The sequence below is a fragment of the Danaus plexippus genome, chromosome 11 (assembly GCF_018135715.1).
Source record: "Danaus plexippus chromosome 11, MEX_DaPlex, whole genome shotgun sequence".
In the NCBI taxonomy this organism is placed as follows: domain Eukaryota; kingdom Metazoa; phylum Arthropoda; class Insecta; order Lepidoptera; family Nymphalidae; genus Danaus; species Danaus plexippus.
The window spans coordinates 7,870,791-7,898,171 of record NC_083544.1 but is presented as its reverse complement, the minus strand read 5'-3'; the positions used below and the strand labels follow the sequence as shown (position 1 = coordinate 7,898,171).

The 27,381-nt window shown below is 30.0% G+C and overlaps 1 protein-coding gene across 6 annotated transcripts; it reads left to right on the top strand.

Annotated features, from left to right (window-relative positions):
- Nucleotides 1–57: 57 nt before the first annotated feature.
- Nucleotides 58–27,381, top strand: LOC116765645 (cystinosin homolog). 6 transcript variants are annotated; one of them, XM_032655201.2, is made up of 11 exons: nucleotides 58–258; nucleotides 5,140–5,182; nucleotides 18,323–18,419; nucleotides 18,756–18,855; nucleotides 19,066–19,266; nucleotides 19,859–20,099; nucleotides 20,311–20,430; nucleotides 20,958–21,128; nucleotides 22,056–22,276; nucleotides 22,904–22,990; nucleotides 23,096–24,021. In XM_032655201.2, the coding sequence occupies exons 3-11, from the start codon at nucleotides 18,344–18,346 to the stop codon at nucleotides 23,136–23,138; spliced, it is 1,260 nt and encodes a 419-aa protein (XP_032511092.2). In that variant the 5' UTR covers nucleotides 58–258; nucleotides 5,140–5,182; nucleotides 18,323–18,343; the 3' UTR covers nucleotides 23,139–24,021. The 6 variants fall into 6 exon arrangements, with proteins under 6 accessions (XP_032511092.2, XP_061378088.1, XP_061378089.1 ...); XM_061522104.1 differs by lacking the exons at nucleotides 22,904–22,990; nucleotides 23,096–24,021 and adding an exon at nucleotides 26,764–27,381 and having other exon boundaries at nucleotides 59–258; XM_061522105.1 differs by lacking the exon at nucleotides 22,904–22,990 and having other exon boundaries at nucleotides 60–258.

Genomic DNA, 27,381 nt, shown 5'->3' with positions numbered 1-27,381 from the left:
AGTTATCACAATAAGTCATTTAGACAAGTAAAGCTGTCAGTTGTCACAATATGATGACCAGTTAACTGTTATTATTAAAAGTAGGTGTAAATTTTGTTTTTAATTCCTCTTTTATTTCATTGTGTTAAAGTTTCCATAATCTTATGAATTCAAAGTCAATAAATATATGTATTTCAATTATGTGACACTTTAATTTCTAATTCTATTTTACTTCTACAATACTAGTGAATAAAAAGTACAATAAAAGGGGAGTATGGGGTAAGCATTCATATAATTTTCTGAGTAATTTATAAATAATAGCAAACTAATACTTCTAGTCATGCAAAAATGTATCCATACATTTAAATAAAGCTACCTACAGAAGCTATTAAAACAGAACTGGTTAATTTAAATATAATTTGCTTCCTTCATTGAAATATCAAGTAAATCCTGATAAAGATATACTAATATAGTGTTTGTTGTATATTAATAAATGGTTGGCTTTGTTTGTTTTTAGTTTGTGTTTTACTAGTAAAAAATAAAGCAACAAAAAGAATCGTGTGTCTAGCCTTAGGAATAGTAAATAAAAACAGTAGTAGGTCAACTTGTGACCCCTTCATTGTTACAATCGGGTTAAAACCAAACTTAGTTTGAGATCTTGAATAATATTTAAATTAATGTTTATTCAAATTATGTTAATGAAAAAGGAACTATTTAATTATTGCCCCAAAAACTATTTATTGAAATAACAGAAATATTGAGTTCAAATGATCATAAATTTGAATGTGATTTCATATCATTTCATATGAGTTCAATAAAATTATATTGGCTCCTAAAAAACCTTCTGTATTTTAGTTTACATTTATATAAATTTATTATAGAGTGTAAGCATAGTACTAATTATGATAAAGTTTATCTAAAAACCACTACTTTGTGACATTAGCCGCTTTTTTATTTTTTTATATTAAATTTTTTTTTCTGTCACATTCTAGCTATCTTGAGAATAATAATGTCATGGGCTTCTTATACAGATAGTGTTGTGAATTGTACATTATATTTCATAAAACAAAACATAAATAGTACCTAATTGTATGTGTGTAGTTTGTTAAGACATAAAATATGCTTATTAAATTATTTTACAAGAATAAAGTAATGTGAAATCTGTTCTGCTGTTACAAAACTTGTTAATTATTAGAGCAGAAAAAATGCTCCATATCAACTGTTTATATTACTTTTGTATGTAATTAGTTTCATGAAAAAAGATAGTAGCATTCAACTGTAGAATGCTGTACTTATAGTTTGAGACCTTTTTATTTATCAAACAATACTTCGTTTTTCACATTATTTTTAAGATAATTTTTTGGATACTTTTTCATAGCCCTGTTTATTTAAATAAAGTACTAAATATTCAACTAGTTCTAACTGGTTATTGTTTTGATAAATATGTCAAAATGTAGTGCTTTATTATGCAAAATGTGTGTCAAGATAAGACTTTTTTATTATTTCATATCTGGATGTTTCAAAGATAGTGTGCACTCTAAATAAAATATTTAAGATCATATCCGTTAGGGTATTGTCGCACAGGATATTGTTTATAAATTATGGCTGCCTCGTTCGCTTTCACGAGCGACAGTTTTGCGTTGATGGGGAATAACGACATTTGTAAAACTTACTTAAGACAGTTTTACCATACATGTTTTCCCCATACGAAATGTAGTACATATATACACTACTGAGTATATATTTACGTGATGGTACACGTAAGTTCTATTGATTTAAACGAATGCATATTATATGTTTCTTTTAGTAAAAGTAATAATTTTATTTCTAACGATTTTCGTACCAATTTGACTAAACTAATGAATTATTTATCGGTCATGGAGACGGGAAATGCTTTATTTTGCTAAAAAAAAAAAAATTGGGCTTATACAGAAACAGCATAACATTTTCAATATTTGGGAAATCGTTTGTGAATTATTCTATTTATTTCCATAAAGTAGATACGGTTTATATTAAAAATAAGGAAAAATACTCAGATTTATTTTTTGTTTCTTATTTTCATTGACAGTGAAGCGAGTAAAACATTTTTTCTGTTTTTTTTTTTAATGATTTTACTCTAGGTTTTTTGAACCTGTCAGTGTCTTACTATGAGTATGAAGATGCGAAATGCATCTTAACTTTTCAATGTATTGATAGAACTTGTATTTTTTTCACGTCCATGATGTAGCAGACAAGCATGGTACACCAATTTTGGCTTCATATCTCCATTTTTTTTTAAACGTCAGAATTGACAGACGAAAGAATAAAGTTATTCTATAAATATTGTATAACTCATTAACAGCCTGTTAAAATTACAGAAACATAAATGTACATTCATGTTACCAATAGTAAAGTATACAAATGTACCTTTGACAATTTATCAATTGTTGCTTTGATAACTATAACGCATTGAATTGTTGGGTAAGAGGTTATTTTGCAAATTAATTATTTCCTGTCAATATACAAATGGTTTGCTCTAGAAAGCTGTTCTCTATTTGTTCGTTTGGTACGATTCGCTTTGATATTGTTTTGATTTTAGGAGTTTTACTGCTGTGGCTGTTAATGCTACGTAGTTAAGCGACTATGAATTCTTTTATTTAAGTTTTGATAGCAATGTAAAAAGGTTGGAAGTATTTTTAAGTAGCATATTTCATTGTTATGAATACGTATAATAAAAATTGTGCGTGATAGAATATAAATTATTACAACGGAAACAAAAACGAGTGCTCCAATTTATAAAAATAGGGAAATTAATTTTTTCATATTTCTTCATAATTAATCTTAAGTTTTAACTTATAATGGTAAAAATTTTGTAATTTGTTTTTATCTAAAAAATTATTTATATAAGATATGGAAATGGAATTTATACGGTAATCAAGCTTAAAATAGATTTTTTAAGTTATGTGTTTATGTAAAAATATATTTAGAAAAAGTTAAAACCTATTGTTTTAATAAATAGTCTAAAAGTTTTTGTGTTTGATCAAATAAGATTACCTCTGGACGCATTGATTGAATCGAAATAAAATGTTTTTTTTTTGTGTTGTTTAATTAATTTATCTTAGAACGAAGAAATAAACCAAAAACGGGTGAAACAGTGTGGAATATCTAGTATAGTATAGACTTCAAGCATAAATGCTCGTAATAATTGCTTATCAATTATTTTTTTCTACTACGTCTTAATGTCTGATGAAATAACATTTTTCATTATGTACATTAATTTCTTACGTAATTTCTCTGATATTGTTTTAGAGAATATAGAACATAACATAAATATTATTGGATGGATTTGTTTTTGTTCAATTGCATTCGGATTTATTATTTATAGAATCTTTATTGTGAGTTAGGTTCACCCGGCGGTTTCGTTCGTGTTGAGTCAATCTGTTACGTGGCATGTCGAAATAGCGTATGTCCTTCTAATGTAACTATGATAAAGTATCTTAAATAGAAAAACTACAATGTTGTGAGCGTGAAGAAGATATATTCTTGTTTTGCAGTATAAGTTAAGATGAAAAAGAGAAATGTCGCTTATGTTAGTGATTTTTTTTTACGTTCGTCATTTGTCAGATTGTTTTAAAGTCTCATTTCATTTGGATAGCGATTTCTTGTTAATCAAAAAAAAATATTCTAAGAAACGGAAATTAAATCAATCAAATGTATGTGTGTAAAAACTACATAAATGTATAAATATACGTATGTGTAGTTTTTGATGAAAACTTTATAATGTATGCAATTTTCAGCAATTAAATAATTGTATTTGAAAATCTAATAACCGATACAGATCAAGATATAAATAACATATAGTGTTAGGAATTAATTAAACATAAGTAATGACATGCTTGAAATTGCAAGTTGCGGAAAAAACGTTTAGGATTTTCTAAAAGAATTTACTGGATTGAATCTAAGTTATTATGTAATGCTTCAATAAAGGTTGTATAGAATGTTTTATTTTCTAACTCAGGGCGCAATCGCTTAGTTGACAAAGAGATTGGGACGCAACGTCCTGGTAGTTACAAGTTTTAGTGCTGTTCCTGTCGAGTTTTTTTAATTGTATGTGTATTTTTTATTTGAATTTAAATATACTGTATAGTTATAATATATTGGTGTATCGTTAGAAATAAACAGAACTTAGTAGAAACATTTTCAATATTAAGTACATAATTAAAGATGCAGTTTATTTTCTTTTAAGCTACGGCGTTATTCACACTGCAATCGTGAAATATTCTGCCAATGTCAACGTTTTTATTTATTGAAGAAATTATAATCTTGAATACTGTTCGAGAAAACACGAAAGAGTTTGTCGAATGGAATGAAGGCGTTTTTTTTAAAGAATATGTTAAATTTTAACTAGCACCTAGAACAACAAAAGATACTTAATAAAACTGTTAACATTTTAGTTAATTTTAAGTTATTAGATTACACACAAACCACATAAAAGGGCTATAAACCAAATTTAAACAATACTCAAGCGTGATTTGGGCGGGGAATATTATTTGGAAGAACATCGTATTAAAGATAAGTCGTTTTTGGACAAGAAAATAAAACATGAGAAATTTAACCCGAGTCCAAACCACATTCATACAATAACTGATCTCTTATTATAATTTTAGCTAAATGTACTCCAGTACCAACACTTCAAATCCTCGAACGACAAATTGTAGATGTCACAGAGCAGTCGGTTCTTTTGTAAAGGAAAAACCAAGTTCGTTTATTATATTTTATCAGTTCCTTTACTTGTCAAATATGTATGACACACGATGATTGTCACTTGTAGAAGGGTTGCCAACAATAAATTTGAAAAGTAATAAGCGATATTAATATACATAAACCTAGTATATAGGAAAAATACAGGTTAATGAATGAGAATCATTTCCTACGTAGTGTACGATAAAATCTTGTTTTTAAAATATAGAAATATTTTATTAAATATAATAAAAATACTCAATTAGTCTTAATGATCGTTAAATGGATACGCGAATTAATTCTATTTATTTTAATTATTTATTTCATACGGCCTTCGCATGCATAAAAATAGTTTTATGATATGGAATTAGTTTTGATAAACTTTGATAGTTATTATATATAAATATATTTATATATTATCTTCATTATTTTTATTTTCAGATAAGGCAGAAATGAAGCAATTTAGAATTTAAGATCAAATGAGGTATGTATACGATGTCAGGAAGACCATGTTATAGTTTGCTCTTTAAATAATGACGACTGGAGTGCTCATAGGCTATACAAATTACACAAATAATCTATAACGATCGTATCAAAGAAAGAGAAATCAAAACAGCCTTGACACGTGATAAACGTGGCTAAGATGATAACGCACGGGTATTCGCCCCATATTATATTACACTTGCGAAAGTTTGTGAGGACGTATGGATGTTTGTTGTTTGTTCAACTTTCGCACAAAAACTACTAAACGGTTTTTGATTAAACTTTATAATAATGTAGCTCAGATATCAGAATGATGTATAGGCTATAATTTATCTCGGAATTTCGTGTGCTCCCTGGTATCACGACATAACAGTGGTATTGTGTATGAAGTCACGTGACAGAGACTATAGATCGTATCTGTGACGTAACTACGTTTACCATTTCTATAATTTTATTACGCTTTATAAATTTTTCTCTTAGCCTAATTACGAAGTTCACGAGCACGAGGTCACGGTCAACAATGAATATTAAATAAATTAACTTCAATAAATGCTATCAAACTTTTATGTTATTTTTTAAATTCTAAACAAAAAGAAGGTTTACAATCCTTCAAACAGTATTAATTATAAAAATAATGCTCACATAAGGTTTTTATTATATAATTCCCAATTAAATTACAAATGCATAACCGGTCCAATGTATTATAGATTATAAAGCATTTATGTTAATGGTTGGAGAAATTAAAATTATTTACGACTTCCTACAGTACTTATCAATTTGAGCAAAAAACATTTTTAAGTACTGATGGATAATGTATGAAAATTTATACGATAGAAATCATCATGGAATAATTTATTCAAAAACCTGCGCCTTAATTTAACTCACTTTCCGTTAATGTAAGTTAAAGTAATCAAAAGTGGAAATAATTGCAAACATTAGATATAACATCTTAAAATCCTGACGTAATATGGAAAATTAATTGACAAGAAACATTATAAAGATCAAAAGATTGTCAAAATTACATATAATTTAATGAGAATCTCTTTACTTTTAATCTAGTAATTCATTATTTTTTAGTCCAAGTTAATATAGATGGAAAATTAATTAGGGAAAATTCTCGAAACTTGAAATTATTCTATGTAAGATTGGCATGAAATGTGAAATACCATACCAAATACCAAATAGCTTACACAACTATATAAAAGTAATATACTCTTAGTTCTTACGTCTTAAGTTTACACCGTCCCACGGCCCATCACACGTTAATACTGTTAACTCTCCGTGTGCAGTGTGACGATCCAATCTTGTGGTAAGATATCGATAAAATATTATTTGACTTACAATGTGAACTACAGTTAATTTCTAAAATCTATTATTTTTGCTTGTTACATTTATAGTAAAAAAAAACAATGGACTTTGTTCATTTTTGGATACATAGATGCTTAATATCCGATGATAATGTCATTAAAAACCATATTAAATATACAATACGTTGAATTAATACCTATTTTTATAAATTACTAAAAAATAAGGATGCTTTTGTTTGTAATTATTCTGAATAATACCATGTAAGAACAGTGAGGATATGTGTTAGATCAGAACCTCGTCCGGGTTATTTAGAGAATTTGTATTGTTTATTTCTTTTCTAATTTTCTTATAACAAAAACATCCTTTTCCATACTTTTAGTATAACATTAAATTCCTACGTTATGACGTGTTTTTGTATTTTAGTCTTTTAAATTTTACATTCTAATTAAAGTTATCGAAATGCACCTATATTCTTTACGCCATTTTGTTTTTTAGTTTTGCTGTGTAGCTGGCCTTAAAAATGCGAATTAAAATAAAATCGAATTGTTAGTAATGAAATGAGGTAGACCCTTTGTAATATAAGCTCCAAGTTTTTCTTATGTTAGTACTATTTAATGGTTTATTTAAAAAAAATATCACAAATGCTAATGCAAATACCAATCATAATTTCAGTCATGGCAATTATTATTTTAAATTAGAAATACCAATCTTTTCATTTCTTTGTATGTTTTTGTTACGTGATCATGTGTTTAGCGGCGATTCGAATATTGCTTTGGTCCAGATATAAAACTGGAATGACATATCAGAAACATATCGATTAGTCCAAAAGTCTGACAGGCTGAGAAATAAGGCGCTAAGTAAAAACTTTTGCAATAAAAGTAAAAAAAATCTTTTATTTCTGAACGTCTTAAAACTAACCGCTATATTTGCAAAATATTTTATAACTTACTCTTTCGAATGACAAGGTTTCTATTTTACGAGGAAAGTTTTATAGGTGATTTTAATGTATATAGTTCTAAGGTATAATTTCTTAGTTCAATACTTTTACCGATACAGCTTTCAAATTTCTAAGTGCACGGTCAATCACACGGTATGCGGAGCGTTAATAGTTTTTAATTTATACATTTTCCCACATTTGAAACGTTAAAGCTGGCTATGGAATGAAAAACTGGAAAATCTTCGCATGTGGTTTGATGATGCAAACTTACTAAGCATACTGATCTGAAAATACTTCTACTTTTAGTTACATAATACATTTTTTTTGTTAGCGTTCAATACTCTTTCGTTGCTCAAAGTATTTTTACAGCCGCCATATTGGTTTTAATAAACGTCAAACACACTTTGACAAACGTGTCTAAATACCAAACATGTATGAAAATCAGCTAAAGAAAATGTAAATATTAGTTGTTTACCTCTTTATGAAAAAATTCAGAATTCCTTTATCATGTAAAAACTTAAATTTGTGCTTAACTGTATTTCTTTGATTTGATGTTAGCAATAGTAAGGACAAAATGTTTGTGTTTTTATACGATTCCAATACACGGGAAGATTTATCCTGACGTCACGGTAATTGTGATGCAATAATGTTGACGTCATAGTTCTTATTATTACTAGAAACTAGTAAGCACTAACTTAAGGAAGCGATGTATGCAAGTCATCACAGTTTCAGTTAAGTGATTTATTATTGTGATATTAACTAGTGCTCGCTCCCGACTTCTCATTAGCTTTATAATATCAATTACCAGATACCCTCTAAGTCTGCTTCCAATGGTGAAAGTTGACATTAAAATGATTGAGTAGTTTTTATAAACATACACAAAGATATTTTACGTACTTCATGCTTTACAATATTTTATATTAATATTATTATAATAATAAACATAATTTTTTAAATGCACATTTATTTATTTAATAAAGTTATATATTTTTTTTGATACGATAATTGAATAATCACTTATTTATGTACATCTATAGCACTTCACGTGATTACCTTTTAATGGATCCGATATTCTGATAAGAATGCGCCCAAATGCTTATCAATTAATTTAAATGGAACTAATATTTTTCGGATGAACTACGCGTTATTTATTTTTGTAAAATCTACATACTCCGGACGTTTCGGTTACTTTTCACAAACCGTGATCACGGGCAGACGACACCTCGTCTGCCAATGATAACGGTTTGTGTAAAGTAACCGAAACGTCGGGAGTATGGAGTATTTTACAAAAATAAATAACGCGGAGTTTATCCGAAAAATATTAGTTTCATTTAAATGAATAAAACTCGCGGAAATCTTTGATCTCATTATGCTTATCAATTAAAATTAATGGAACTGATAAGGTCAAAAACTTTAATAATATAAAAGTAATTGATCATAAAAAAATTATAACGTTTTGAAAAACACATCACAGATTGTGGTCCCTTCAACATTTGGACAGATTATAAAGGTCAGATGCGGAAAAAGTTCATTATTAAATGGAAATTAAAATAAAAATTGTACGATGTTTTGTTTGTATACAAAGTATAAACACATGAGATATCGTAGGATAAGTACTTTAAAGATCATTTAGATAAATATAAATGTGCTTTGTCATTCTGTTATGGCTGAAATATTAATGACGTCATCTCGTATAGGAAACTTCATAGTAAATGTGATATGAAGAATTGCACAATATTTTTAATTTTTTAAATATATCTTGCTAGAATTTTTAACTGTCCAGTAACTTTTACAATTCTTGATTTTTGTTTAAGATTGATGCAATAAATTACTTTCGAAAACTTATAAATATTTATTGAAATAACTTATATTTATTAAATTATCTATCTAATTATTTTTTTTAATTAATTATTTATCTGTATATGTGTTATAAATGTCAACATTGATCAGTAATGCCATATATTTATTTAGTTCATTGCCAAAACTAAACCGCACTTGAGGTTAACGTATCTATTACTCCATTATCCGTCAATAAGTTGACAGATCCCAACAAGGTAATATAACTGTGGCGGGTTTACGCGCCATTATCATACTGTGTCGCGTACTCGAAGTGAACGCATGTTCGTTCGGAATATAAATTTGTTTTTTTTTATACATTGTGAAGTGTTTGTGGCCAGTGTTCCATTAACTTTTTTTGCTTAAGTAAGTAGTTTTAATGTTCATCTTGTTATAACGTTGAAAAGTTAATACATAGTTCTTTTTTAAGTTTATATGAAATTAATGTGTCACCTGTACAATTATAATTAATATTATTGCTTGCTATTAAACATATTCTTTTGAGGTACGAATAACCTTCATTTATTGCAATTAAGGCTATGTAATAAATATTCATTTTTTTTTTATTTCAATGAAAAAAATATTCAATATAATAGATATGACAGTATTTTGCTTTGGTTTTTCGATATTCATTTTTATTTTTGTTTAGAATGTGTTAAGATAATAAATAAAGACTGGTCACAAACTGGTTCGTTGGGAATATAGTAAAATGAAAGTCACCATATTAAATAATAAACAGCTTAAAAGAAAGTGTAAATTTATCTGCAATATATAGTTTTACGTAAATAATACGTATTCTGTGATGTGTGACGATAAATTTCTAGCGATATTTAGTTAAAATCTTTTATATTAATGTGATAAAATCTGAATCTTTTCTATTTAAGTAAAATTCAATGTTTCAAACATATTGCTGTCGAAGATAACTACTGTAAAGTGCATTTGTAAAAACGGTTTTACAAATTATTGAACGAATATTGTTTAGGTTGGTAGGTGACATTTTTTGTTTTCTATATATCAAAAGGCTAGAAACATATACAAAAGAAATGTCTGTTATCTATAATTATATAATGTTGTTTATATTACAGAATATATTCAGCGATATATATTTTATTTCGATACAACTATATATAATACATTTTCAAGTTTCGTAGACGTGAAAAATTTGTTGTTTTTAAAAATAAAATTAACATTTTAAAAGACCTTTGTCATTAGTTTACACAAATGTTTGAACGTTTTTTCTGTATATATTATGAAAATTTACTCAAATATATTTAAGTCAATGTAACACATGATTCAAATTGAATTTATTTCTATGCAAATTATTTTCACATCGTGAATAATTGTTATGAACCGTTTTTGAAATGTCAAAGAATTACAAAACCTATTTTAAGATCTAAATTTACGAAGTGGGTTAGGAACGTTAGAAAAGCAAGCAACATAACTGATATTCTAACTAATCTTCGTCGACAATTGTCTTAACAAAACAAATGACTGAAGAATTTCGTATAGTCCATTTTTTTTACTCATCACGGACTGTAACGGTGAATAGTTCGGTATTTCGTTTTGGTCATTCGTATTCGCTCCGTAAAATTTAATTTCATTCTGATATGAGAATGACGTCAGGGTTTCCAGTCGGATGACAGCAAATCGTGAAAAAACATGATAGTGTGACGTGCACTATTTAATTCCAATAGTCTCATAATTAACAGCAGTTTTCCTCTATACTGTAGCTATAAGGAGAGCTTAGTTTTGGTGTATAAAATACTAAACATCGGGTTCTTTTATCATCCATTGATATACACGTGTTGTTAATGTGTTCATAGCTTTACGAATATTTTAATGTTATGAATTATGAAACGTTTTGTGTAATATAATTAATAATACAAATCACACTTATTATAACTTAAAATAAATATGAAAAGAAAATAAAATTGAATTATTTTATAATTTGCTTCGTAGAAAATTTTATTTTATGTGTAATATAATATTAAATGCTTAGGTAGGGAAGTAATCTTTGATCTTATAATGGGATATGTTTGTACCAAAGGTCTTATAGCAAATAGATTTAACGCCTTCTTATTATTTAGGTTAAGCTTTTTGTCTCTTTCTCTCTTCATGGAAGCAATATAAAGTATAAGACTTATGTTTCGTAAGTAGCCCTTAAAGGTGCAAGAAATTTTATACGTAGTGGGTATACGTGTGACGTCATAGGTACTCGTTACTAGGAATAAATTTATTAGCGAGAAATTTATTATCGTGACATATCGGGAGAATCAATTCATCGAATTTTATATGTTACGGAAGAATGTGAAATGATAAGTCAAGATTCATTCATGGAGTTATTAAGGTGTTTGAAATGTATGTAAGTTAGTCCAGAATGTTCTTTCATAGCATGGCTCAAAAAAGAAAATATGAAAGTTTGTGACTTCTTTGGTTTTTGGCTTATAACCTGTCATTGTATTTGTTTTTGTATTATATGTCAAATAAGACGTACAATAGGTACACGTGTATCAGTCGGATTTTTATTAAATTTATTTGTATAAAATGTCTTTTCGTTAAACTAAATTTATCTTTGTTTTTGGTATTTTTTTAGTTCTATCGCGATATAAATAAATTTAAACTATTTAATTGATTACGAAACTTAGAAATGTTGATGGTTGTGGCATTACACAATGAACATTTAAAACCAGAAAGTTCTAATTACAATACAATGGAATATTTATTTTAAATGTTATAATTGAGAGATTTGTATGTAGCATGTAAAGCGAAATTAAGCAACAACCATATGTGTACATACTATAATATATATATACATATAAACATATGGTTCATGTCTGTATATAAATTTCACTATAAGTGAAGGAAGTGATGAGGACACGTACTTTGAGTGAATTCACAGTTTTGAAACTTTTGTTTGCATTTTACATTTATATTATATAAATATATACATATATACTTTGTCTTGGTGATGGTGATATAATGTAATGACCGTTGCCATGACAACCACATCGCAAACAAACGATTTTCCTTTTACACATAAACAGTGAAACGATTAATTTCACCCACAAAAAACATAGTTTCTTGATTAGCTATAGTTTTCGAAGTTTAAAAAAATTAAGAGCCACTATAGTTATGATTTTTAATTGTTATAACATAATTGCAAAAGTTATTTTGTATAGGTGTATGTTAGTTTTATTGAACTCAAGAACTACTGGTTTGCATATTGAAATTTCACAAAAAGCATTAATAATACGATACAGTTGCACGCAAAAAATTAAAAAAAAAATATGTACTGTTTTTTTCTCCTATAATTGGTCCACCTTCCAACGTAATTTAAGATTCGCGTTCAATGTTGACGAAATTTTAAATTACTTTTAAGTTGAACCTGTCCGAATTGAAGATATTTGTTTCTCGTTTAACATATTAATAGTTCCCCGATTTCACTCGCATGTTTAAGTAATTTGGTATGTATGTGAAATGTTTTGTTATAATGTTTGTGTTAAGATCGTGTTATGTTTGTTTCTGTTATGGCAACTTCAAAATATTTTGGTCTTTTAATGGATGTGCTGGGATTGTACGAATTAATGTATATGCGTTGTTTGAATGCAAGATAAGGTTTAATATCTTCTATGACGGTTTAAATTTTAAACCATGATTTTTTGTGTTAGTTCAGAAAAAATATCTGTAAAGTTTTCGTGGCATTTGTATAAGATATTACGATTACTTGGAAACGATTGGAAAGTTGTCCGGTCGGACCGCTTGGAGATGTAATTACTGCGCGGGATGTGCGAATGTGAGAAAAATATGGAGATAACGGATGCTGGTCTCGTACTAACCTAGTCATTAATTGTTACAGTATTTATAAAGTGCATTCTCATACATATCCTTATATATTTAACTGTACGTGTGTTTCAATGAACCAATTGTAAATGGCTGGACCGATTTGGATGATTTTTTTTTGTATACATTTGGGTGGCGCCCAGATGGCTTAGTTTCACAAATTATTTAAATAAACTAATATTTTTCGGATATACTACGCGTGCTTTATTTTTTGTTAAAACTGCATACTCCCGAGGTTTCGGTTACTTTTCAGCAACCGTGATAACGGGCAGACGAGCAGGCCGGCAGATTTTTTTTATGCGAAAGGTGGCAAACGAACAGACGGCCTACTTGATGGGCAGTAGTGACCGTCGCCCATGGTCATCCGCAACGTAGATGTTGTGGATGCGTTTCCAACCTTGGTTGTTGAAGAAAGGGAGGGGTAGGAATAAGGAGATAGCAGGAAAGAATGACAACAGGAAAGGGCAACCGGCTCTCTCACTAATCAGACGAAACGCAGCCATTAAAGGCTACTTCACTACTTTACTTCTGTAAGAGGTTGGTACTTCCCCGGTCTAGCCAACCCATATTCGAGCTATAGTAACTTGACCACAGCTAGGCTCTAACAACTAAAAATGGCGCTGCAGTCAGTATCTAGGCTATTTTTAAATGAGAAGGCTTCAACGTGGGTGACTATATGTATTGTTTTAACACACTATATACGTTTCTTTCTGAGCACAACTCTGATGTACACGCAGACGGAGTCGCCGGCAAAAACAAGTATGGATATATATCAATATATATTTGATATGCATTACAAACTGTTACGATGTATTAATGAATATTTTTACATATTAAATATAAATAGAATATAAGTGGTTGATTTATAACAATGCTAATTGTTTGTACACTCGGCAGCACGAGTTTAGCTCTCATTATTATGGTAATACCTACACTGAATATGGTTCAACAATTGTCAGCACAAAGGTATAAAGTTGTGACGTTTGTATGCGACGTTAAAAAAAAAGTATATAAATCTAACAACTACGTTCAAGTTACGTCAAACGTAATACACGTACGTTGTCTGTTATCATTGTTCATTTATATGCTCTCAATAATATTACGTAACTGATAGGAATCGATGCTGTTGCTAATAATTCTCTAAGTTGTAAAATATGCTGCGGTCAAATCATGAACATAATTTAAAACGTACGTTTAGTATGTTATGTTACATATAAAGTGTTTATAAGTTGGTAAAGCATCGCTGTAAAGGGACAGACGACATCGCCAAGTGTTTATTGAATAATGGCTTAGGGTTCACTGACTTTGGATTTTTTGCGTCATTCGATCATCCTATCGCGTGATTTCACGCTATAAAATATGTATCAATGCCTCCTAAAATAACAGTTTTCAAGTTAGCACTCATTTACTGCAGCACTTTCACTAGTACATCGCTCACGGGCCGTCATTGTTACCCACATTGTAAATCTTCTTTCATGTTCAATTATCGTAATGATTTTAATTTGCTGTTAACTGTGTTGTTCATTACTCTTAACTAGCTCAGCTCGCGGCTTCGCCTGACATAGTTTTTGTTATTATTCATATCGATGAATATATTGTTACTTAATAAAGTTACCTAAATCAATGAGCCTATGTTAGTCCTTACTGTTTTTTTTTTTGTAAATAGACGATTAGATGTAAAGACAGACAATAATTGTAGAAATCGTTGATTATATATACCATTTACAACTGCGTTAAGTTTCTAGAGAACTATAATTATGCTTTGAAAGTATTCCCTGACCGTGTCACCGACTATGTGCCTTAGAATGCTGTTTGTGTACGCATGTTTTTGTCATTGTAACGGCAGTCTAACGAGGTGAACTCTCAATATTATCCTGCTAATAGTTCACCGTTCTTACGATCACTCACTGTTTATATTTATACAATTTTCGTATAAATTCTTTAGTTTTGAGCACTGTCTACTAAAAGTGCTTTTAAAATTCGATACTTTTTTATATTGATAGTAGTGGCGTATTAAAAGACACTGCGTTTTTTTTAAATCCAGAGTGTTATTGTTGTTATTTGATTGTTGTATTTATTTCTGGTACTTTAATTACACGGATATGATTTGATAACATTTATCAAATCTATGTAAATAAATATCGATATGTGATTAGCGATATTTTTCAATCACTGTCCTTGATGAAGCACAGATAATAAAATTCTACATAAATAGGTACATTTTTTATATTCTCTTCATGTCAATGGTCAAATAATATAAGCATAGCAACCTATTTTAATTAATCCCATTAATTGATCGTAAATCTTAAGCGATTGCTTTAACCATTAAAATGAATTTGCCCTAATTAATCTCAATATTGACAAGCAAGGTTGATGGACTTGACAAGTACACTTTATTACAATAATAGATCGTATTTTAGTCTCTATGTACACACGATACATACTAGAATCGTTTGAATATTTATCTTTAATATTTGTAAAGCGTCGAACGATTCACGCAATGTCATATCGATTATTGGAATTGTTCACGCAATGAAGTAACTTTTAATTGATTGTATTAAAGAAGGATTAGAACTCATCTCTATTTAGTACTTTTAAAATATTTTTCTTTATTTGTTATGAACTTAATTTGATTTTTATACTCGCGTCGGTGCAATGAAATCATTGCGAGATATAATATTTACAAAGCCCGCTATTATGTTCGCTGATAAAGTTAACTGTTTTATCTCGTTCATGTTAATTATAATAAATATTTTGCATACTTTTACATTAATAACATGTAACATTACTTAAAACTTATACATACAAATGATTTGTATTTCGTTATGGATAAAATTCCTTTTAAAAGGCAATTATTTTTTTATACATCCAACATTTTTAGTTAAATGTACATTTTTCATATAGAATCCTATAGTCTGGTGAAGTTTTAAATAAATAAAAACGCGATTTATATGACAGTAACATAGTTTTATGTATTTAAATGTTCTCATTTTAACGGTTTATTATCTGTAGACTAATTACTTACATACTTTTGAAAACTTATGTTACTTTTGAAAAGTTATACGGTAAGTATTAGAACTTTTGAAAGTTGAAAAGAAAATACAATATTGTATGAAACGATTATTTTGTTATCATGAAAACCAACGATACATTGATAACATAAAGATAAAATTTCTGTCTGTGATACATAAGTGTAGTCTTTTTATAATTGCTAAGCCTGTACTTAACTTATTACAGTATGTATATATAAACGGAGTCCCTATTATTTCAACTAATGTGGTACCTCATCTGTTGCGTACATTTTACCTAATTCAAATAAAACCTGCTCGTATACAATACATACGTTAATCACGTCCATATTTTCCTTATATCTAGAATTAACTATTTATTCAAAACGATTTAAAGATGTTTTTTTTTATTACAAATGTATTATTTAAAGCGCTTTGAAATATTCTCATATCACGTGAATGGATCCGTTTTAAGTGTATTGATATATTTGCTTTTCGTTAATTTCAATAATATCATAAATTTAATTGTACCTAATAAGTTTGAGTTGAGTAAAGAGTATGATTCATTCACTCAATTTCTTATTCATTCTTTAGAGTTTGGACCATTCACTCACGGATTTTCGTAAAATAAATGACAACTGTTTAGTTTTGAGTCTGTAAATAATCGTTATTAAGGACAATATCTCAGGTATTTTATTATTCGACTTCAAAAAACCAGTTTGGGAGCGGCTCCCGTTTATATATCAGAGAGTTGTCAAATAGTTAAATTATAAATGAATTCAGATAGCTATAAACTTGCGCTCTGGACTTGGGCCTATGAGAAAAAAAAATACTAACGTCATTACTTTAGAACGTTGTTTTATTTAATGTTTCAAACGATTCCTGACATAACTTCCATTGTTATTTCCCATGTTTTTCTATTTAAGTTGTTCATCTATTTTTAGTAGCGATAACAGATAACACCTTCAATACCGTAAATGGGTACGTATTTGTTTATTCTGACGTCACTTCCGATGCCTTTGAGAAGCGAAGGACGACCTCGGATAGATAAATCTTAGACCGTTCAACTTATTGTAATAAATAATATAACGAAAACTCGGGGGCGTTGATTATAAAAATAAAAATTGTTTTTATATGATAATATAAATTCAAATTTGTATATACCTACAAGTCATTAGTTATGTTCGGCTTAACAACTGATGAGAGTTGAGACACGTTTGGTTTAAAAAAAAACAATGAAGATGTTGAATCAAAATAAACCTTATCTTGCTGTACTTGGGTTTAGTTTGTTCGAAAATGTAATTTGTATAGGATTTTGCTGATTTTATTGACTTATTTAATAAAAAAAACATGTTCAGAAGTTTACATATAGTAAGTATATAGCTTTGTTTGCGCCTGTCCTCTCTTACTTACGGTCGCGTGTAATGTTAGAATTGTTAACATTACGGAACTTTAACATTTGTTAACATTATCGTGAACATTGTTCGATTTGTTACAGTGTTAATATAAACTTTACATTATACACGGGGTTGTGTTATGATTTCTTAATCCGCGTCGCCGCTACACGAGTGAGTCGGTCTCTTTTGTTATAGCAACTGCATTTTGATGCTTGTAAAACATTTTATTTTGATCAGATTTGTATAGATTTAGAGTTTTTCTTTTGTATTGGTATTTATATTACGTATTAATAATACTATTAACTATTTATCTTACTAATACAGAAATGTAAAGCGTATTTCGCGATAGTACTAAACGAAAATAGTAATTTTTTTTATAACATTTCGGTGATAAAATTTTCATCCAATGATGAAAAAAAAAAAATTGAAAATGTTTATTACTTTATTCACACGCTTGTTAGTTTTATTGCTGGTTTATCTCAGTCGTTAAAAATGTTGTGTGTTCGATATGCTTAGCACGAGTTTGAGGTGACACTGTGAAGACGGAGCGTTAACAGTTTTTCCTTTCTAACACTAATCGAGTATCTTGGTATTGGCGTGGGTTTTTGAATGAGAAACGGGAAACGCTTCGTATGTAGTATTGAAAATTTGTACTAGGGAGACAGTATAGAGTTGTATTGGATATATACGTATTTTGTTGTTAAATATATACATATGTTTTTCGTTATATTTGTATTTAATAAGAGTAACGGTGTGAGATAAGGCTTGTTAACTCTTTTTAAACTTTATTAATTTTTGATATTTCTCTTTCGCAGATAAGAATACACAAGACAAAAATGGCTCGACATCATACATCCTTAAGACTCGCTAGTCATAGCTTAAGAAATTACATAGTGGCTTTCATTTTATTAGGTAAGAAAGAAAGATTTTGATTATATTTATTTTTTACTTAAATTTTTAAATTTGTTTAATAAAAAATCTAAACAAAAAAGGCGAGTTAGGTGCGATAAAGTATTCTCTGTCTGCTTACTTAAAATGTACAGAAAAAAATATATGTAGGCTATGCAAAAGAAAGAATAGTTATTACTTAATTTGTAGAAATATTTATCTTTAAAAACTAAATTACAATGACATAATACATAAGAAATGATTATTATTATTTAATTTAGGTATCCAGTAATAGTAATATATAATGAGCATTCATTACAAATACAGTAAAACCTTTTTATTTTAATATTCTTTCAACAGGTGTCCCAGCTGGGTATTGCCAGATAAAAAAATTGTACGTTGATGTGAAAGATATGAACTTATTGGTGGATGAGACCAGATTGTTCAAATTAGTCCAGATGTAAGTAAATATATATTAGACAATAGTTTTATATTTTTTTTTAACACCTATATGGTTATTTGTTGCCATATAAAATTTTGATGTATACTAAAAATATATAAGTTTATATAAATATTCTAGTAGAAGAAAACTTCTTGTAGCTATAGAACGATTTATTACCGATAATCAGTACCAATATCTAATCTATAACAAACAAATGTACATTTCCAGCGGCTCATACAACACATCCCTCCAAGTGACATCAAACATCCAACATCCTGATATAGTGCAGTTCGTGCCGCCCGTCGTCGACATCCCCGGGTCCGACCCGCCCAATGCCACCGTCGAGGTGACCTACGACATATGCGCCTACGGAAAAAGCCCCGGACATTCAGAAGTCACGTTCAATGTCACCCCGGGTGGTTTCGTTGAGTGAGTACTTGAACACATCAAAGACATTTGGTCAAAAATTCAACTCATAATAGTTAAAATTTAGTGTCATAGATGTTGTGTTAGTTTGTTGCGACCGTAGTTAGAGCTTACTTGGTATACTCTTGAAGAAATCTTACACTCAAATAAATCGTATTGTTTATTTCAATTAATAAATTGCTGAAAAAATAAACAAAAATATAATGTTTCAAAATATGTGCCTTGAAGCATGATCCTTTTATTTGTTTTTTTTTTTTATATATGACTTTTACCATTCTCTACGCAAAATGTGCACAATATATTCAACCTATGTCCCTAAAAAAATATCAGTGCGCGGAATCTTCGAAGAAGTGAAAGTTCGTAATGTGAAGTTGGAAATAGGAAGGGGTAGAAATCAAGTTTAAGTGAACTCATGTCGTTTCTTTATATCAAACTTTATAAAAATTGCCTACAATTCACGATTGACCCGCCCATTTACTAGTTCCCTCTCTTTCTACACCCCCCCCCTCCAGGAGCGTTGAACGCTTAACGCAACCTTGTCGGAAGTGTAAGGAGCATCACTTCAATAATGTATGTATTATGTATATATTTTCAGCATGGACACGGTGTTTGTTCGCGTGACTGTGATGTATTCCAACGCGATCTACGTCATATCCTATATCATGGGCTGGATCTACTTCCTGGCGTGGTCCGTATCATTCTACCCTCAGATATACATCAACTTCAAGAGGAAGAGCGTAGTCGGCTTGAACTTTGACTTCCTGGCCCTAAACATTATGGGATTCACCATGTATTCACTGTTTAACTGCGGTTTATACTTCTCTAAGGACATACAGGTATGAGAGGCGTTTTTCTTATAAATTATACATAAACAAAAATATTACAAAAACTGGATTTGGATATTATTAAAACTACATATAAGTAATGTTTGTAAAAATTCACTTTAAGTAGATCTTTATTAATACTTTATCAAATTAAAAATGTTTTCATTATGATTAGTTCAAATGATCTCTATATATGTCTATCTCTCTCTCTCTCTCCCTCCAGTCGGAGTATTTCTCCCGTCACCCCCGCAGCCTCAACCCTGTGCAACTGAACGACGTGTTCTTCTCGCTCCACGCGTCATTCGCTACCCTCATCACGATAACGCAATGCTTCCTATATGAGGTAAGTTCATAGAAAATACATTTTTTTATAGGTTTTTATCATCAACGATAATATTTCAGTTTATTTTTCCTACCTATATAATATGTTAGGAATTTGATAAAAATGTAGGTAGTTGTATAATAATTTTGAATAACTTTGTTTTGTGCGTTTATGTATAACTGAATTGCTATAAAGTTACATGAGGCGTTTAAAAAAAGGAACACCGATTCCCTACTTTCAATAACCTCTCCATGGACAATCTATTCTTTATTCTAACGAAGTTTCTGGAAATTAGGAAAAATCATAAGAAATATATACATTACATAAAAAGAGCGAAAAAATGTTAAATTTCCAATATTTAATCTAGACCACTTTGAATGAAACGTAGTTATTGATGTATATGAGAACTGAAAAAAATCAGTCTAAGCATTGATTTATAGGCAAAAAGAAGCATCGCGTCCGCAAAAAATATCAGAGATGAGAATACAACAAACAAACAAGAACTCTCTCATTAGGAGTCGGTTAAAATGGGTCTAATTTGATTACAGCGTGAAAACCAGCGAGTATCGGTGACGGGGCGTTGCGTGCTCGGTGGGATGGCGGGCGTGGCTCTAGTGTCGGCGAGCGTGGCGGGCGCTGGCAAACTAGCCTGGCTGGACTTCCTCAATTATTGCAGCTACATCAAGCTTTGCATCACTCTCATCAAATACGTGCCTCAGGTATGGAAATATATTATTATTTATATTGAAATTCTACCCTCGATGGAAGTTTGCAGGGCCCATAGATAGGCATTAAGACTAAATTTGTATGCCTATTAGATGGTCTATGAAGTTAAGGCGAAGTTATAACGTAGCTAATAAAACGGACGTACATTATATATGTGGTATAGCGTGATGACCTCAAATGAGTTTGAGGCGATGATGGAAATATAATAAGTCCTACTCATCACCTGTATATATAAAGTATTATTCGTAGGCATAACAATAATTCTACAAAAGGCAAAAAAAAATTTATTAAGGTATTAATATAGCTAATGCTATATACAAGCGATATATACCAGAAACAGCGTGCGTTCCACGTCCAGGCAGGATTTTGACTGATTAATGGCGCGGGTGAAGATATTGGCAAATGAAACAAAAAAAAAGCATAGCTAATGACCCGGCGAGTGAAGGGCCGCGTGTATTGATATAGACCAACCAGTTCTTACCATTTGCTAACATAAAATATAAACGCGTGTAAGAGCAGCCTATATATAATTAACTTGAGCCATTTATAATCATCTAAAGGAAAAGGGAAAGGGAAAGGTAGAAGTTACGTGTACAAAAAAAGTTGTAATGAATTCAAGGCCCAACTTTTGGTTATGTAGAGAGTTCTGGAATCTTTTCAATTTCTCCCAACATGTAGACGCCACCCATCATTTCTTTTAAGATATGCGCGTTCGTATTGCCTAGTATATGTTTTTTTTTAACTATCAAAATTTCAGGAAATAATTAGGAAAACATCATTCTCACATCAATAGGTATATAAGAACGTTTTTTATCTAATATTTGTAAAGGTAACTCATTAAATTGTACAGGATTAAGGATTCTAACAGTCAGAATATAAAGGTCATTTTATGTTAATTCCAAATTTGAATTGGTTTCCAGGCGTACATGAACTATAAGAGGAAGTCAACGGTCGGTTGGAGCATTGGGAACATCTTCCTGGATTTCGTCGGCGGTTCGCTATCAGTCCTCCAGATGACCTTGAACGCTTACAACTACAACGACTGGGTGTCATTCTTCGGAGACGCGACCAAATTCGGTCTCGGATTATTCAGCCTGGTGTTTGATATCTTCTTTATATTGCAACACTACGTCTTCTACAGGTATGTCCAATTAATATTTTCGGTGTTGCCATAAAGAATTATTGCGAGATTAATTTTATATGGCAATACCATTTTTAAGTGCTTCTTCGGGTATGCTTTTCATGAGTATAACGATATCGATATACGACTATCAGTTCGTTACACTCGTGGGCTGGGTTTACTAACATAACATAAGTTACTCATTAACATTGTGACGTTTTCACTATACGAGGACATTTGTTAAGAATGCATGGTTACATCATCAATTGAAAGGAATTCTATGTGCGATACGAGCTTTGACGGAATCAGACTCGTTGAGGAAATTAAAGATACATAAGTATGGATCGACCATACGCTGAGGATTGGATTGGAAAAACGAGCGTCGAGGACGTATGGGAATTATCATTCGGTGAAATCGGAAGTAGGTTTTGTAGAAATAGAGATTAACACGAAGCGGATCCAAGGTCATCAGAACGTTCATCATCATCATCACCTAAATGTATTGTGGGTAACAACAATCAAAACAAAAAATCACTCGGCATCGCATTCCACAAGCTTGAGGGGCGCTTGCGACGCGGAATTCGAATTTGGAACGAACGGCGGCTTAAAGACTGTCATAAATAAGGTCGTGTTGTGGATTGATTTCAGAGAGCGCAAGGATTTTATGTTTGATTCAAGCGAAGAAGGTTCTATTAGGACAACTGGTGATAGTGAATATTGTTTGGTACCGACCTGGTATGTATTAAAGTGTGCGTTAGGTTTTAGGTTAGATTCTAGATTATTATTTAGCCCTTCGTTTTTATTGTTTTGGAGTTTTTTTATTATTTTTTTAATTTATAGGAACGCCGACGAAAAGAAATACGATCTGGAAGCGAAGGCGTGATCCTGCCCCGCACTGCCGTTATTATTATTATTGTTTTAATTAAAATTTTCTTTTAGTATAGGATGTAAGTGACGTAGCCATTTTTGTCGCGAGCCTCAGACGTATTCATATATTTCACATTGTTCCGTTGGAAGGGTTGTATGTTAATTTTAAAATTGAAAGTTACATTCTAGGTTGCTGCATATTATTTACGCATTTATTTGTTTTGTTTTTATTTTTAATTATTATTTCTTATACTTTATTGTTCTTTCTTATTTCATTTAGTAAAAATTTACATATTTTCCTCTTTTCATGGCAATATTGATTAGACTGATCCATATTTTTATTGATCGCTTAGATGTATTACTAGAAAAGTTTACGTTTAACGAAAATTTATTTAAAAATGTATATTATTAATCTTTATATGTAAGTAGAAATTTATATAAAAACGTGCCTTAGATATAATATTGGATGTGAATTGCCAATTTCTTAAAAAAACAATCGTGATGTTGGCAGACTTTATAATGTAAAATTCTACTTATAACAATGACGTCGTTTAGGGCCACTCGGTAATTTAGATTCATTTATATTATTGTGATTTATTTAAATTAGCCTACAGGAATATATGTAAACGTTGTTATACTTAAAAAACAGATACAATCAAATACCATGAAGTGGCCTGAAATTGTAAAAAGTAAAAATCACGTACTTTTAAGACAATCTGTGATAAAACACATTTTATATTAAAATGTGGATATTATCAAATGCATTTTAATTTGAAACCTTCACTGAATTATTGAACTATTGCCATCTTATACATCGCACTATAACATACTTCGTGATATTTATTACTTCCTGAAAATTTTCCTGCTGTATTTTTTTTTTAATAAATAAGTATGTTTTTTGCTGTGTTTTATTTTATACGACAATATTTAAAAGGATGTCATTGGAGGAAAAATGTATACAACAGAATTCCCTGATGCATGATTGGTTGAAAAGAAAAAAAAAGAAATATTTATTCCGTAAAATGAATTTGAAAACGTCGGTATTCAAACATGACGACGGGACGCTCTGATATGAAACTGCTTGCGTTTGAGTCGTATATTTTTTTTGGCATTAGCACATGTGTTTCTGCAAAAACAAAATCCTCCGTGACATTTCATTTGGCATCAGCGTTTAGATTATTTTTGAATGCTTTTAAATTTTATACGATATAATGATACGTAAGATTTTCGCTTGCACTCATTTAAATGCAACTTGTTTTTTCGGATACTATGCGTTATTTAGCCTTTATATTTACGTGATAAGGAACAGACGTTTCGGTTCCTATACTGCAACTGTGATCACTGTAGACGAGATAAAAGTGAAAAAACCACTAAGGTTATGTAGCTATAAAATAATAAAAAGCTCGTAGTATCCGAAAAGCGTAGTTTCAGTTAATATTGAATTGGTTAAGTGTTTTATGAGATGTTAAGAGAATTTGATTCAAACTAAGACTTGATATTACTGTGAGCAGTGACAGTAGAAAGGAAACTTCGCTGAAGCACGTCTATAAAGTATCTAATCGTTTAAATTTTGTTAAATCTATCATAACGATTGACTTTTTGCTCTCTTGCTATGACACTTAATAATTCAGTTAATCAACTGAAATTTTTATTATTTTAGACCTTAACTTAAATTAAGAAAAATATTTCTCTTTTATTTTCTGAATAGTTTTTGAACCTCACAACCTTACAACCGTGTGCTTACTTTCGGTTCGCATCGTCTCAAAATATATGAACCATTTCCGTTTGATCTCATACAATAACTAAATTAATGTGAAATGTGAATGAAATACTCAAGTAAAAATTTAGTTCGAGTATAACTGGTTGTGAGAATAAGAGAGAATGAATTTGGTTAGCATCTATCTCATTTACTCCTATAGTAATGTATGAAACGTACTCTCTCTATTTCTCTTTTTGTCACTCTCCACTTTGACTCGCCCCGCCCCGGCACAGTCTTCGTAACGCTCTAATCACGCTTTCACTAGCTTGCTCTAGCTAATTTAAGTTTAATTTTTAAGCTCTCATCACCTTCAAAATTTTTATTTTTAATATACCTACTGTGATTTTTTTGTGGCAAACAATAATTTTAGTATTTCTTATATATTCTTGATTGATGTCTTCGTTTTAAAAAGTATTTTATGATGCATGTTCTAATTCCATCAAGAATTTGAAATTAATTCATTAAGGTTTATTAGCATTCGAAGGAATATTGTCTAAAGTCTAAACAATACTATGACGGTTTTGTAAAGGAACTCTTCTACTGTTAGTAACTAGAGTACCGTGGTAAAGGAAGGAAGGAAGCACGAGAAAAACCGTTTATGGCTTGGGTAGCGGTAACTTGGAATCTTTGAAAAATTTCAATCTTCCATGGAATAAAGTGATCCCCACAAATAGTTATATTTTCTAAGCATATTCTTTTGATATTTTGATGAATAAATTTCAAATGGTTAATGGAAAATGTCTCCGAATTCACTTCTTGATATTTTATTCTCCAACGGAACAACTTCTTAATCATAAGCAACAGCTTTTGGCAAAAAAACTATGGCGTAACCTCAAGATATTGCTGAATTAATAAGAAGTATTATAAGGTTCTTCTGAAAATAATATTCATTATAAGAGTTGTTACTGACTCGCGTTTGTAGTCGATGTAGGCTTCATATTAAATGTTTTAGACTTTTGAGGTATGGATTTAAATGGAGGGAGCTAGTGTCAAAGTATTTCAGCTGATTCGAATTTCAAATGATATTCTAAAGTTGATGTTTTTAAATATGGAAGAATGTCATTTTGTTTGTTTTTTTTTTTAATTTTTGTAATATGGCCTTCATCGGTGCAAAGACGTGCACAGTATAATCTGTCAGTGTCGCATAGAATGAGGGAACCTTATTTTTGTTTGTTGCCTACATATTTTTAAATTACACTTAACAAGCCTTACCAATTGCCTTAATATTCATATATAATCCGTCTCATTTACGCTCATTAACTTAATCGACTTCGTTAAATCATATGCTGTTACTAAATTAATTATATAAACTTTTACTCAAACAAATTATAACATAACATATATAGAATTGTTTGATAAATATGAAGATAATTTTTGACAGTGTGAGATAGCAAATCTGTTTTTTATGAAAATACCTTTATATTGTCCTCTTTGTAATTTTTTTTTAAGAATTTCAAGCTTCTGTACTTTCTAATGACAGCCGAGTAACTATAACTCCTGTGCTTCTTCTAGAAGGAGCAAATATCTGCTGATACAGTTCTTTATATGATAATTATAAGAAATAAAATTGCAAACAATAAATAAGTGTCGCTTAGTCCTAATTATTAAGAAAAGTACAAGTTTTTTAATGAGCATAATTCTTGTAAAACATATTTTCTTTTGCGTTATATCTCATAATTTTTGTAGTAATATTGTAAAATGCCATAAGTGGTCTCATACCGAGGTAGTACTATTCGAAATCAAAGAAGCATAGGAGACATCATTAATTATTAGTTCGTGTTTGTCGTAAGAGTTACAAATACACTGGATACATATAACTAATAAACAAATATACTACCTATTTCTTTCTCTCTGGCTTTATTAACTTAAACTTTTGTTTCAGGGAAGCCCAGTATATTCGTCTACCTGGGACGTCGTATGAATCCGGAGAGCTTCAAGAAAATGACCAAATTGTAGAACCAGGGGAACCTTATCAAGGGTACCCAACGTAAGTGTCAATTCGTAAAACTGATAACATTACAGAGATTGAAAAGTTACAAGTTCTAAGGAATCGCTTGTATAAGAAAGTTGGCGATGAATCTACATAAAGCTATTTAAGACAGAGAATGTTGACGACCATTAGTATAAGAGGACATAAACACAGAAAGTTTCTATGAGAGTGCCTTAAATAAAAGTCAATTCTATCAGTGCCTTTGAAACTATAAGAAGAGAGAATGTTAATATTTACAATTGCCTATTTAAAAAGCAATTTCTTAATGCACTAAAACGTATGCTTGGTCTATAAAAAGGAGTCCATGTATGTACGTGATAACTGTTTTGTATTATCTATGTCTATCATTAAGTAAAAATATATATTTTTTTAATTTTAAATTTAGACTTATTCCATGTTAGAACATTTATAACGTCGTCCAGGTTATTTGACATGCAAATTTAATTTTTATATATACATAATAAAAAAAAATATCACGCGATGTTTTTATAAATAAATCGATAACATTCA